The following is a 14,257-nucleotide window of genomic DNA, read 5'->3' as shown; positions in this document are numbered from 1 at the left end:
GGGCGTGGGGCAGGAGCGGGCGGCGGCGGGAGCCTCCTCCTTCCTCCTCCCCCTCACCGCCTCCCCCGGCTCCCAGCGGCGGCTATGCGCTGCCGGCACCTCCCGGGCCAGCGGCTCTGAGGGGGCGGGCGGGCGGACAAAGGCTGCGGGCTGCTGCCGGCGATGGAGCGGCGCGGCGGCTGAGGGCGGCTCGGTGGGGCCGAGCCGAGCCGGGCCGGACCGGGCCGGGCGGCGGCACATGGTGCGCGGCTGGGGCCCGGCGCTGCGCACCCGCGGGCGGGCCGAGGGGACACCATGGACAACTTCTTGGCGGAGGTGAGCGCGCGATCTTCTTCCTCCCCCTACCTTCCTCCTCCTCCTCCGGCGTGGAGTCGCTTTGTGGGGCGGCAGCCGGGCGGTGAGGGGCTCCCGAAAAGTGTCGTGGGCGCGTCCCCGGAGCCACCTCGGCTGGCGGGGGGTGCGGGGTGGCAGGAGCAGCCCCCTCGGGGGTCGGGGCTTCGTGAGCGGGCGGGGGCGAGCGGCTCCCAAATTACCCCAAATTATCAGCGTTTCGGCGGCACTCGAGGCCGCCCGCTCGAAGCGGAGGCTGCTGCCGCCGCTCTCCGCCGTGGAGGCTCTCGGCGCTAATTGGGGCTCATTAGAGCGGGGGTTGCCGCAGCGGGCAGGGCTGGAGGCGCCGGCGCCCCGGACCCCGCCGACCCCGGACCCCGCCGACCCCGGACCCCGCCGACCCCGGACCCCGCCGACCCCGGACCCCGCCGGCGGCACCGCGGGCTGCCCGGGGCTCCGGTGGGGGTCCGGTGCGGGTCCCTGCCCTCCCTCCTGTCCCCTCCGTCCCCCGCTGCCGGCGGGGGTCAGCCTCTGAAAGCGTGTCCTGGGGGCAGGGGGGGTCCCTCCTCGGGGCGTCCCTGCGTGGAACCTGGGGGGGGAACTTTTTCCCACCTTGAGTGGGCATATGAGGCTTCAAATGACGGAGGTTTCAGAAGCAGGGCAGTCCTTTTCTTTTAAGGTATGTTTATTAAGCGCATGCTGTTAAGTACAAACAAAATCTTCCCATACGCTGGGCAAAGTAACGAGGCTTAAGTCTTGAGAGTGGTTTGAGCTTTGCCATTATCTTGTGGATCTTGACAACTTCGTCGCGTGGGGTGAGGAAGCCAAATCAAAGGCGCTTTCCTACTTACCCAGGGTATACGCTAAAAATCAAAACTTGGGTCCGCTTGTGCCTCTGGCTAAATTAGCTGAATTTTATACAATGGTATTTCACCAAATCAGTTCAGCCCGCCTAGTGTTGGTGCAGCCTTATGTGAACACAAGGTGTCCAGTATTAATGCAGCGGCTTCTGTGTTGTGTCTGGGTTGTGACTTCTGGTGGCTGACTGCACGACTGCTTTCATCGCACCCTGCGCTGAAGCAGTTGCACTGTCAGGGCTGTAAATACAGGCCAGGCATCTGTTTTACAGGGCTGTGATTAAGCTGCAAAACTGTCCTTTGCCCTCATGGAATAACTTCCCTCCTGTTACTCAGTGCTGCTGTTGATGCTTCCACAAGAAAAAATAGGTGATCTGTTTACTGGAATAGTAATTAGTCAAGTAAAAGAAGGTCATACACCTTACTGCTTGTTAGCTTTTCATTTGTCAGACAACAAAAGTTCTGTCAAGTGCAATAAGAAGGAAGAAACATAGGATTAACTTTCAAAAAGTCTGAGTTAAGTAGTAATATTATATTACTTTTTTTTTTTTCCTGTAGAGGATGTAGCCCTCGCCTTTCAAAAGCTTGCAAGCCATGAGCAATATGGTGTATTAGCCTAGCCTTGCAAAATTAGTCTGAAGAGTCATTCGCTCTGACACCAAGTGCAGTAGCGTGCCCTACATAAAGGTGAAGAAGAGAGTTAATGGGTTTGACTCCCCTATTAGCCAAAATTACTTGCCCCAGGGAAAAAGCAAGTAAATTTTGCCAGTCTGTGTTAGTATTTCAGCATGTACTTATGATAATTTGTGGTTGCTGCATGCAGACTTTGATCTTTCTTAAGAACTCTTACTCCCTTTCAACATGTTGATACTACTTTAAAAGATCAGTAAATATAGCACTTCGGCTTTAATCTGCATCCAGAGTCCCACCCATAAGTATAAACATTTTCCTTCCCTCACACCAGAGCGTATGTAAATTGCATATAGGGAGCATTAAGGCACAATAGCAGCAATGCACTGGGCCTGACCCAGCTACCACAGAAAAACGTCTGTTGAAGGCACTGGATGGAGCCGTTAGCTGGGTAATTTGATTTGTGCAAGGCAGACATCCTGCAGCTGCTCTTTATGAAAATATTTGCTGACTTTTCTGAGAGAATTATTGTTCTCCTGAAAATAAGTCGCAGGGTGCGGAAGGAAGAGGAGGCAGGATGAAGGGCACAGGTAGCAGGTCTGGTCTGCTCCGCTCCCGTTCAGCAGCGATGTGACTCCGCTGCTGTAATTGTGTTCCGGGAGAAAAGCTGGAAGGTGAGAAGGACGTATACCGGCACTTTGTGGCTGTCATTCCTCGGCGTTAACAGAAGCCCCTGTTCACTGCACTGGAGGCAGGAGTGTGTTCAGGTCCGGCTGTTGTAGAAAAATACTGTATAACTAAAAGGTTTTAGAGAAAAAGCCCCCTGCATTGCTACCACTTCCATATTTTTCAATAGCTAGGTGCTGACTGCAGCCTGCTCTTTGTATATATGATGATGCTCACCGGAACAGGAGGAGGCAGCTGGGTAAGATGCTGCTGGAGCACCAGGACGCGTGCCTTGCAGGGAAGCTGCTCCTGTTGGGACTGGCTGTGGGATAATGCCAGGCTCCCGCTGATCAGCTGACGCTGCCCTTGTCCGAGACTTAACCGGCTTTTTGACTTCTCAATCTTGCTGCCCAGTGTCCTTCCTTTGCTATTTCTTTTTTGGCTTTTATTCTTCTAGGACGAGAAGCAGTTGTATCTGTCTCCAGAGGATCCTTGATCTCCATCCCTATCCCAGTTTTCTAACTCAGCTAGTTAAAAAAAAAAAAAATTATTATGAGTCAAGAATTAGGCTAGAAGAGTCCTTGAAACTTACACCCCCAAAATGCTTTTATTGCTGGAAGATACTAAAATAATTATAAAGTTGCACTCTAAATACAGAGCAGAAGTGTTTTTGGAGACTTATGAAAGGTATTTTAGGCTGTTGACTGATCTGTGTTAACTTTTGGTGTTTGAAAGAAGGTCAGTGGTGGAATTGTTAACTTTTTCAGTATAGTTACATAGTTATATTTTCATATATAAAGTGTTAAAACCTGTAGAAATCCCGGAGATCCACACTCAGAATCGAAAATATGGATGTGTGCAATAGAGCCGTTTGGCTGTGCTGCTCAAAACAGCTTGGAAAAAATTGTTCCCATATGTTTTACCAACAGCGAGGGTGCCCACAAGGGAGCAGTCTCCTGTGGTAGCTGAGGTCAGACTTCTTTTTTCCAGTGAGAATGCATCCCCGCTACAAGGGGTGAGGGAAGGAGGAGAGTCATTTCAAGATGAGAAGGAACAGAAGGAAATTTTGCAGAAAAAAGGCAGGAGAGGGAAACTCAAACTGCCCCTTCAGCATCTGAAGTTCCCAAGCAGCCTTTACCAGGGGAAGTGGGTACAGAAGTCAGGTTCATCCTCTTCCTCTTCCTCTCCCGTGGGGGTCACTTTGCCCTCGGTACGCAGTGCGTTGCACTGAGCCACAGTTGCTGTCCGTGTCACAGGAGGGGTGTTACCACAGCTGCGGTCAGAGAGGGGTTGAGGTTGGAGGGTTCTTCTGGAGGTCATCTGGAGCAAACCTGCCCTCTGAGATGGTGCTCAGTGCATAGCGGCGGCTGCCAGGATCGATTGCCTTTGGTTGCTGCCAAACTTAAAAGACAAAGGATTATTCTGTCATCCCCCTTAATTTCCTCAACGGGAATACAAGGGGGTAGAACAACTCTGTCTGCAGCCTTGGGTCTAGTGCTTCTGGGTAGATGATGCTGAAGGAGAGCGTTATAAAAACATCATCATTGAGGTTCCACTGATGTTTCTGTAAACATTGCACAGAGGTTTATTGGGAGCTGCGAGGTTGCCTCCATTGAGGCACAGCAGATACTCAGTGTCCACCATGCTTTTATTTTTAGCAGTACTGCTGGTACCTCAAGTTCAGAATGGTTTCCTTCATTTCTACTTTCCACAGCTGGAACATGTTTGCTTGTGTACCCTGCTTCAAGGGCAGGGCTCCCAGCATGTGTCCTGAAGGAGCAGGTGTTGAACCTCCCTCAGTGGGAAGGATACGGGGCAAAAATGAATTCTGAGGCTTTGAACTTTGCTTCAGGGAGCTGTCAGAGGAGGTGTCTGCCGAGCCTGGAAGCTCTTATTTCGGTTATGCAGCTTGCAGCACACTTTTCCTTGGTGCTCCTCTGCTGTGATGTTTGGAGGATCACTGCCTCCCAGCGCAGAGTCCTTCATGGAGACCTTTGAGAGGTTCACCATCTCCCGCAACCAAGTGACCTTGGCCATTCCCAAGTTTCTGCTCTTAAAGTGAAAATCTGGTGATGCTAATAAATTTCTGCATCAATATACACAGATTCTGGCGGTGCTCCACAACATAGTGTACGCATTTAGGACAGTCTCAGAAGCCTCCCAGTTTTCATTTTGAAGTGTTTTACTGATAGCACAAGTATGGGTCTGATGTTCCAGGTTGTGGTACTGGTGTAAGCTGTGTAGCGTACACCAGCAAAGCTGTGTTTCAGACCAGTGGGGCAAAACCATCATCCCATGAGCGGTGGCGTAAAGGTTACATTTCTGGAGGGCTTCTGAGCACCAAAGCCATGCCAGGAAGGAACAGTGCCTCTTCCAGCTGTTGACGTTGGCTGCGTTTTCCAAAGTTTCTGAGCTGTGACTCCTTCTCGTATTTAGATTTTTTTTTAAAGCCGATGGTTGTTTTGACAGTAGTTATTTTTAGGTTAATTAAAGAGCAATATGTTTTGAGTAGAAAGCGTTTCAAGGGGGCTGAAGACTACCTTACTGAGTCGGAAAGAAAAGAAAGGGGTTTTTTTGTAGGTTTGTTTCTGTAAGTCGTGAAATTGGGTTCAGTTCATCAGTAGCATGTCATCGTAACTGCCTACTCCACGTACTTCACATGTGCCTTTCATAAGACACATTTGTGCAACTGAAGCGTAGTCATCATCGCTGGGCTGGAGCCTAGCAGCCCTGCTGGCACCATGAATATTGTAAAATGACACAAGAATTCTCTTAAAGCTGCAAAACACATAACTATTGAAATTAGCAATAGAGGTGCTACATTGTGCACAGTCTGCGTGTGGTTTTTTAGGTATGTTCAGTCAGACTCCAACCAAAGGAGAGCTCTGAACCCACCCCCACTGTTACAGAAGTCTCGGCTGCTTCTGAGTCTTGGGGTTTTTTTTTCACCACCTGGTGACACCTCACCAAAATGCTTACTCTTTTTTTTTTTTTTCCAGTCTTTCCCCTGATTGTATGTTTGTGTCAGCACGTTGTGTTTAAGCTATTGTGCTCTAACCAGATTTTCTTTCTTTATATGTATTTTCATTTGGTGAACCCTGTGTATGGGTGTGAAGGTTGCAGAGCTCTTTGGCTCTTCTTTTTTTTGATTTTTGGAGCTGTCGCACAGCCTGCTGCCCGGTGAAAGGGAATTGTGTTTGAAAGTGTGGCCAATGCCAGCTTATTTTTGAAGCCGAGTGGCACAGGCTTTTATCAGAAAGGCTCCACAGTTTCTTTTCTATGATTCTGTGGAGGCGGCAGAGGACCACTTTGCAAGAGCGAGGGAAGCAGAAAGGAAGGAGAGCTTGAGCTTTTTGTCTTCTGAAGAGTTTAGTGCACTGGTCCCATGAGTAACCTGAGAAAGCCTGTAATCTTTCAGTGCTGTTCTTGCCTGAGCGTGCTGCAAAGGATGGAAGGAAAAGCTTGAGGCCCCTCATCAATAATTGCGCTGTCGGTGACAACCACATTGTGCTTCCATTGTGGAGATTGTAGCCAAATCTTGGGTTTCAGCTTGGTAAAACCAATATCGTCTCATAAATCTGGGGGGTCTTTTGCTTTAGAAGATAGCTCAAGGAAAATTGGTAGGTCCTTGGCTCTATGCGTGGGTGCAGATGTGTGTGTATTTATATAGCGTCACTGTGTTTGCACAGAACAAATCCAGACCTAACCCCTAGCAAGTGAATAACATGCCTGCTTTTTTTTTTTTTTGGCCCTTTTTTAAATTTTTCTTTTAATATGGGGGGTGAATATTGATGTAACTTCAAAAAAAAATTATAGCAAGAGAAAGGTCTTTTTGTGTCTCTTGGGTGGATACAGCCCCAGCGGAAGGTGCCGCAGTCTCCTGCGAGGGACAGGAGCAGCAGCTCCATCCCTTGCCTGGCCGGTGTGGTGACTGCCCGTTTGTCGCAAGTCCTGGAGGGAAGCCTGTCCTCTGGGTAGTTTGATCTCACCAACCTTTTTGGCCGCAGGGCCGGTATTTTTCCTTACTGAATCACAGTCCCCAGCTGTGGTCAGAACCAGGAACGTAGCTTTGGGTGGAGCCCCAGTAGAAGGGCAGGAGGTAAAATGTCACCGTGAATTAAGACTTTTGCTGAGGGGAGGAAAAAAAGAATTACCAGCCTTAAGTCACTAATTGTGGCTACTTTACAAGTTTCGGGATGTGACCTCAAAACTTGGTAGATTGATTATGACTTCAGGCTTGCATGAGAGGGTCATGGCTTAGGCATTCTCATTTCTCTTGATCTTCCTGTTATTTATCACTGTGTGACATTTTAAACCATTAGTGAGACATGCAGGAGGATGGCTTCATGTCAGAGCAACAGTGCAGGGCAAGTTTTGGGTATTATTGGTTCAGATTTTGCATGGTGGCTTTTTTTATTTATTTAGGATTTTTTAAGATGTCCTATGTATATCTGAACTTTGAGCATTATCCATTGGTCATATTTCCTGTAATGCAACTTTGTTTTGGACAACCTCCTGATTAAGAAAAGTTAAGTGGATTATTACCCTTTTGGTTAGAAGTCCGTTAAGTAGCTTAAACACTCCAGTCTTTTAAAGACAGGACTTCTCAAAGTTTGGATGCAGAATGGGAACTAATATTTATTACCCTCCAGATCTGCCTTGTGAAGTAAACTATATCCACACTGAAGCAGAAATTACCGCTCTGTTACATGGAAAATATGAGCATTATATTGGAAAAGTATACCGGGAAAGGTTTGTTACAACAGAAGGAACGTGTAAAGATTACTAGTATTTCTAACCGTACCTGTGAGAAGGAGGAGGATGTTAGAGGAGAACGTACTGTCCACTCCTAGACTCATTTCTGCAAAGTCAGCGATCAAGACTGTCATCTCAGGTAGGTCCCAATGTCATTCATCCTTGTTCTTGATGTCCTCAGCTCGATGGTTAGCGTAAAGCCAGGTCAGGGGGGTGTCTGGTGGGTGCTCTGCAGGGAACATGTCATTCCACGGATATCAGGACTGGCCAGACCCTTTCCCACTGCAAACCAGTGACTTGACTGGGGAGGGCTGCTGAGGTGTTTCAGCTGTAAACACTTCACACCTGTGCTTGTTTTACTGATAAATGGAAATACTTGCTCTCTATTTAGGCGCTGTTTTCCTTTAATGGCCAAGTGACTGTTTTTCAGTCTGGCCTGTAAAATGTTTTTCCGTATTAAATACCTTACTAGGAACAGACGCGATTTTGGTGTAGACTTGAAGCATGGCAAAAATTGGTGTTTGTTTGGTTTTGCTGACCAAAGTAAACATTTCCATTTTGTGTAAACCTCTTCTGTAGAGGGGTTTAACACACAGTTTCGATATGAAATCTTGTAAGTTTTCCTAGTGAGCAATTGTGCTTAGTTATTTTTCACTAAGAAGGAGCAGCCACAGCCAGTAACCGTAAAAAAACCCAACCAAACAAAAAAAAAAAAAAACAACAAAAAAACCAAACCAATGAAAAAACAAGCAAACAAACAAAAAAAAAAAAACCAAACAAAAAACCCCCCAACAAAACCAAAGAGCACTCCAACCCTTTTAAGACTTTGAGGAAAACTTTTATGGTTTACTCTTTTTTATAGAAGCCTTTAAAAATTAAAAGTACTGGTCACTTGTATGATTTTCTGAACTTGCACTGAAAATTGATATCCAATACATCTTAAGTTGGATTTCTTAGGTGTTTGAGTGGCCCTGCCCCCAGTGGGTAAATATAAGCATGTTGGAGCAAAGCCTAGATGAGGGAGTCAGTATAATACCTTTTACTGTTTCTAGGATTAATGGCACGCTGAAGGAAGACATCCTGGCAGATGGACTTTATCAGTCTCCTGTACCATCTAGGGGCCTGCCAGACTTCAGAGTTGAATAGGGTTCCCGTATTTGTATGTTAATACATTTTAGCAAATGTATATTAGCAAATACTTAAATTGCTCCAGCGGGACACTTTGCTTGGATTATGGTATCGGACTTTCTTTTCTTTGAAAGTATGTAATCTTCATCTTGTGGCGAGCCTCGCTAGAGATTTTTGAGTTCATGTTAAGCGAAGGTGAATATCGAAGAAATCAATATCTCTCTAACCCATGTCTTTTATCGGATAAATCTTTCTGTGAAATGATTTGGGTTTTGGTTTTGTTTCTTTCCACATGAGGGAAAGAGGAAGGAAGAGAGGGGAGCTCAGTAGGAGGCTCGAGGAGCCAGGCTGTGCCTTCCCTGGTGATCCTGGCTGGTGGCGTGCATGGGGTGAACGGCTGGGTTGGAGGACTCGGGAAATAAAAGGCAAAGCACGCTTTGATGTGTTAGTGTTGCCTCTTCCTATATATTCTTGGGAAACTATTCATAATCCTTTTATTATAGGTCAGTGATACAAGAGTGTGTTAATACAAGTCTCTGTTTTGTTTTGGAGCATGCCCTTATGGGAGATGCCGTAAGGATACCTTAGCAGGGGAAAATGTTTGGTTGTTGCTTTTTCGCCTGGGGGCAAAACCACATTCCCACCCTGAGCAAGTTTACCCAAGGGCTTTTTACCATGGGATGTCTGCCTCTATACTGGGGTAGTCATTAAAAGTACTGAGGGTTTTGGGGGTGGTTTTTCATGTTCTTAACTTCTTGACGTGGTAACGCCGGTAGAGTGGCACCTCGCTGCCCAAGGCTGCCATCACAGTCTCAAAGTCAGGATTGATTTTGGTGCCTGTAGTGTACCTGGGGTAGGGACCTGAGGCTCAAGTGGTTAATGAGTGCTAGCTATCATTAACTCCAGCTGGAATTACAAAGCTGAGTCTTTCTGAAAGCTGTCATCAAAGTTAACAACCCCAAGCCCCTTGGCCCTCTTTCTCCCTCTTGCTCTTACAGACCTTCAAAAGGTTTTAGAAAACTCGTTTTGATGAACTTCACAGCATCTGGAGAAAACATTTCTGTAGTTCTTGAAACGATGTTGGACTGTCAAAACGGTGCTACTGGCGAAGCCTTGCGTGGTTTTGATGTTGTGCGCTGCATGTGTCTACTCTCTTTCTTCCCGACCTCGCTAACAGAAATTAGGGGGATTTCTCTGGAAATATTCTCACGCCTCCCCTCTGCATTCAGCCAGACTGGCCCCGGTTTTGGGGACAGGAGATAAGAGAAGTTTATTCCTTGTTTTGAAGAAATATTGATGTTTATAGCGTTAACGGAAAAGGATTATTTGGTCCTATTTTAGTTGCTGTTGTTTAGTGCGCCATTAAAATGTTTACTCAGATGAAGTTAAATATATTTGTCGAGAGAATGGGATTGTTTTTCTCATGATGGTGTTTATCCTGAGGAAAAGTCAAATCCCTTTGTTTAATGTACCCATCTGGTTTACAGAAGCAGCGGAGATCATTTCTATTTGGCCATTTTAGCGGGTCAAAACCCAGATGTGTATCTTGGTTAGGGTATATTTTTATTTGCTTCAGAGAGGAGCCAAGTTGGCAGGACACCGAAGTTCACATCGGGACAAGGAGTAGACGCCGATTCTGTAGGTCAGACTTCTCGCTTTGTTGGTTGTCATCGTGGTTCTCTCCCCCTTATTAAGTATAGACTGAGGTTTTGTGATTAGAGTTTATCTCCTCGTTACAGCTTTCTGGTGATGGGTACGATGGATAGGTTTGTTTGGTGTGTGCAAGCAGTTAGTATATTCCCTAGAAGAAAATGAGAGCGGTGTTTGCAGGAGGGCTTTGAAGGGTGGCATTTCCTGCTGCTTTTCAGACTGTGTACCAGGAGTGTCCGATGAAGCGAGCTCTTTGTTGTTGAAACTCCCAGAGTTGGATTCTGCCGCGTGATACTTGATAAGCTATTTCCAGGGATAAACAAACACAGCAAATCTGAGCTAGAAAATAGAATTTGTGCAGCAGCTCTGCTTTTTTCCCCCCTTGCAATTACATTTCTAATATTTTGCGCGCCAAATCTGAGAAGTTTTAACAGATGGCAGATGTGATTTTGGCATAGAGTTGCGCAGCGCCTGCAGCAAAAGGGCGATTCTCTGTTTTGTGTTAGTTTTGAGAGTCTCTACTCCCGATTTCTGTTTTTGTCGCACCGTTTCTGCCATCATTTTGCTTTGGTGATTCAGTACCTTAAATGACTACAACCCTGGTGCAGTGGTAAGCTCCCTGGGTTTTTTGTACAGAAGCCCATCAATAAGCTTAATTGTAATGTAATGAAATAGTTGTGTCAAACTTTTACTGTGTAGTTACACCGTTGTCAGTAGGATGCCTTCGTACTGTGCAGTTAAGGTGGAGAAGCCATCAGTAGCTGGTGGAGGACAGAGGGTGGTACCCAAATCTCTGCATTTTCTTGTGAGCGTCCGGTGGCCCTTGTTTGGTGGCTTGTTCTTAGCAGTCCTTACTGAGTGCAAAGGGGAAACATTGAGTTGTGGGATCCTTTTCCTTCGGATAGTGATTCAGCTTTTACTGTGTTCCAGGTGCTTCTGGAGTCGGGCAAATACAGGCTGTAATCCTGAATTTTGATTTCTTGAACTTGTGTGCTGCGTACAGAAGCACTCCTTTATACTGCTTGCAAGTATTTGATCTGAAAAGTGCACGGTCGCTTTATGCAGCCAGAGAAGCCACAAAAGCTTTGCTGTTTTCCTGGGAATTTTGTTTTTTCTGCTGGAAGGCGTCAGTGTTTTCGGTAGACAGCATGAGCTGCGTCTGAGCTGGAGCACAGGGATGTGCCTCCTGCTCTACGTGTAGACCGGAGTCGTCTCTCTCTGGGAAAGAAAAGTAGGTGCGTGTTAATCAGTGGCTAAATTGAAGGGGCAAGAAGGGCTCAAGGCAGAAGAGGTCTGGACACCTGCGGCAATAGATCATGGGTCACGTCTCTGCGGGGACGGCCTGAGGCTTTCCTGGGGAGGAGGAGTAGAGGAGCCGCAGTCAGGCTCTGAGCAGGAGCAGCAGATGCTTTAGCAGGACGGCTGCTCAAAGGGGTCTCCTTGTCCAATGGGATAATGATGCCTGATAGCTACTGCTTTAAAATGCATAAATTAAGCTCTTTTTTGGCTTTGCAATTCCTGTTAAAGTCAGAGAACAATCTTCTGTTGCTGTCCTGAGGCCAGCTGGAGTTTTCCTAGCTGTAGGTTTTGAGTGTGGGGTTTGTTTTTTTTTCTGGTTGGGTTTCTGGTATTACAAATGCCAACGTTTTGGAAAGTCTTGCTTTTTAGGGTTGTCTCCTTCAATCTTTTTTTTTTGTCAGTATTGAGCAATGACGTGCTTCTGGATAGTTTCACATAGGCTTATTGGAGAAATCTGGGGTTATTCTTGAGAAAGCTGCAGTAATTTATGTCCTAAAAAATAGGGCTTTGGCATTTGTTAGTACTGCTCTGTTGGTGGCAATATTATTGTAGTAAAAATTGCCATTTTTGCTTTTATTGAAATTCCTGCTTTGATTTTGTTGTCATGTGATCATCTTTCCCCCTAATTTTGTTCCAAATGATGTACTAGAGAGTAACTAGTAATCAGCAAGTTGCTCTTTCTCTGTAGGAGAGCAGTCATGGTGCTACCACTTGCACTCCAGGAAACAGTTGGATTTTTATCAGGTCTTTGTAAATGTGAGAAGAGGAAGAAATCTGAAGAGATCTCTGTCAGGTAGGGCGAGAGCTTTACCCGAGACTGCAGGAGGCAGCCTGTGCTTGGGACCATTGGGAAGTCGCTCTTTACATCTTCACCTGTGGAAGGGTCTGAGAACCACCTGGAAGCTAGGATGCTCCACGTATGTGCTTTGAAGAAAGGCCGTGCTAATAAGCTGAAAGCTATGAAGCTGCTGCTTCTTTTGTGGGTGTCAATATTTATTGAGCTTGTCGATACTTTATTCTACTCCAGCTGCAATGCTGTGCTGTTGGTTCCTTTCCCTCTTGCCAATGAAGAGGAGAGGGGTGGGGAAAATAGTGCCTTGTACTCTTTGCCCATGCAGATCTACATACGATATTTCTGCCTTCTTTTTGTAATTATCTGTTGTTCCTTTCTAATGCTGATGTTTCCTAACATTCTTGTATATTGCATGTGCTTTTTTCTGTTCCTTAAATATAAGTAAATGATTTGGTGCAGCTGGGGGAATGTCTGCATAGGAGGAAACATGTTGCAATGAGTTGCTTCAGGATTATTTAAAAGCAAAAAAAAAATTGCGATTGGTTTGTATATCTGCTCCCTCTTTCTGACTTTGTAGTTGGAATGAAGTGAAACAGATTATTTTTTTTTTTGCCTTTTCTTTGTTTGTTTATTTTTCAATGACCTGGGAAGTTTGACAGCTCAAAAGCCATACTGAGCAAAACTAATAAAAACATCTGAATAGCTGAAACTTTAAACCCTGATGGAAAGGTGGTTTGTTGAGGAGAAAAAAGGTCAGAAGTGGTAACTATTAGTGGCTATAAATAAAGAGTTACTCATTTAGGCTCTCAGACGGATAAAAGAGAGAGGTTGTTCTAGTTTTTCATCTTTACCGTGTGGTAAAAAATAAGGTATGTCATGCCCTGCCATTTTTTTAGATAGCTTTAAAAATAGCTGCACTTGTGCTGTTTTCCGCTCAAAGAAAGGTCTTCAAGTACACTCGTGTAAATGGCAAAAGCTGCTTGGCCCCAGTCTGAAATAAATACATGAATTTATAGATCATTTCACTTTCAATAAGATGTGTTCCCTGCAGGGCAGCATCTCTATTCTGTCATTACATTTACAGTTTTGATAAAATACTGGATTTTGTTCTAAACCAATATCTGTAATCGTGCGAGCAATATGGAAACAGTGTAGGGAGTAGCTAATGTGCACCTAGTGGGTCAGTAGGTCTTGTCTTTTGGCAAATAAAACCTGGGGAAGGAGCAGGCTGACTTTCTTCCTTGGCGTCACCTGGTGTGGTGGTGAGGAGGAGGCCACAGAGCAGGGAGAAGCAGTGATGTGCTGAGACTCCCCTGAGGACCCTGGAAGAGCCCTGAAGACCCTGGTCCCTCTGTGGAGTTTAGGAGCGGCTTTGGAGGGGTGGCAGGTTTTCCCAGTCTCCAGACGCTGGGATTAACCTTTTCCAGAGGGGCTCCTTCTGCAGTCTGTGTCGTTGGGTTTCTTGTACTGCGTACGGTGCTGATCCCAAAAATTGCATTTTAAAAGTCTTTACTGCAGCAGCAGCTACCTTTTACACTTAGCTTAGTGTGTTTCAGCCTCATTAAGTGAGCAGCTTGGGGGCTTGCATGAATAGCTAAATAATAATTAACCTCTCTTTGACTTCACTGCTGCGGAACTGGGACCTTTATCTTCAGACCTGGATTTCTTCCGTCGTGACCAAGCATTGACACTTGCCGTGTCCTCTTTCCCCTTTAATGCTGAGCACATTTGTGGATGTGTTACACTTCTCGGGCTCCTTTGGATAGTCATAATAAAGGTGCCATGCTCCTGGGCTTATCCTCAGTTGGAAGACGTTTAGTTTTGAGCGTCCTGCTGGCTGTGTCTCCATATGGGGCATGTTGCACAGCAGCTCTCCAGCAGCCGAGAGGGCTGTTTCAAAGGTCTCCCCGGAGCCGTGGGTAGTAGAGGCGAGGACCGTTTGTTCCCCATGGTGAGCTTTGCTTCTCTTATCAGCAGACGTTGGCAGTTCGCAAACACGCGGCTGCGATAGTGGCTTCTGGCGTGGGTAGGTTTAAAGGCACAGGAGAGTTCTAGGGTTTCGGTGATGTATAGCTAAGCTATGTGATCATGGCTAAAGATAACAAACCCAAAACAAGCAGTGGGAGAAAGTGTTGAGACTTGGGGTTCT

General features: G+C 46.2%; 1 protein-coding gene across 2 annotated transcripts in view; it reads left to right on the top strand.

Moving 5' to 3' along the window:
• The window catches only part of MYO10 (myosin X), a 170,977-nt gene that overhangs the window by 266 nt on the left and 156,454 nt on the right, over positions 1-14,257 (top strand). The window contains exon 1 of one of the 2 annotated variants that reach the window (XM_054190800.1): positions 16-315. The exons of the other annotated variant lie outside the window; for it this stretch is intronic. Within the exon in view, the coding sequence (XP_054046775.1) occupies positions 295-315 (21 nt within the window). The 5' untranslated portion in view covers positions 16-294. Of the gene's footprint in view, positions 1-15; positions 316-14,257 lie in introns of those variants that run through there. 2 annotated transcript variants of the gene reach the window in all.

This window comes from Rissa tridactyla, chromosome 2, assembly GCF_028500815.1.
Source record: "Rissa tridactyla isolate bRisTri1 chromosome 2, bRisTri1.patW.cur.20221130, whole genome shotgun sequence".
NCBI classification, from domain to species: domain Eukaryota; kingdom Metazoa; phylum Chordata; class Aves; order Charadriiformes; family Laridae; genus Rissa; species Rissa tridactyla.
Note: the sequence above shows the minus strand (reverse complement) of the source record. Positions and strands in the feature narration are given on the sequence as shown.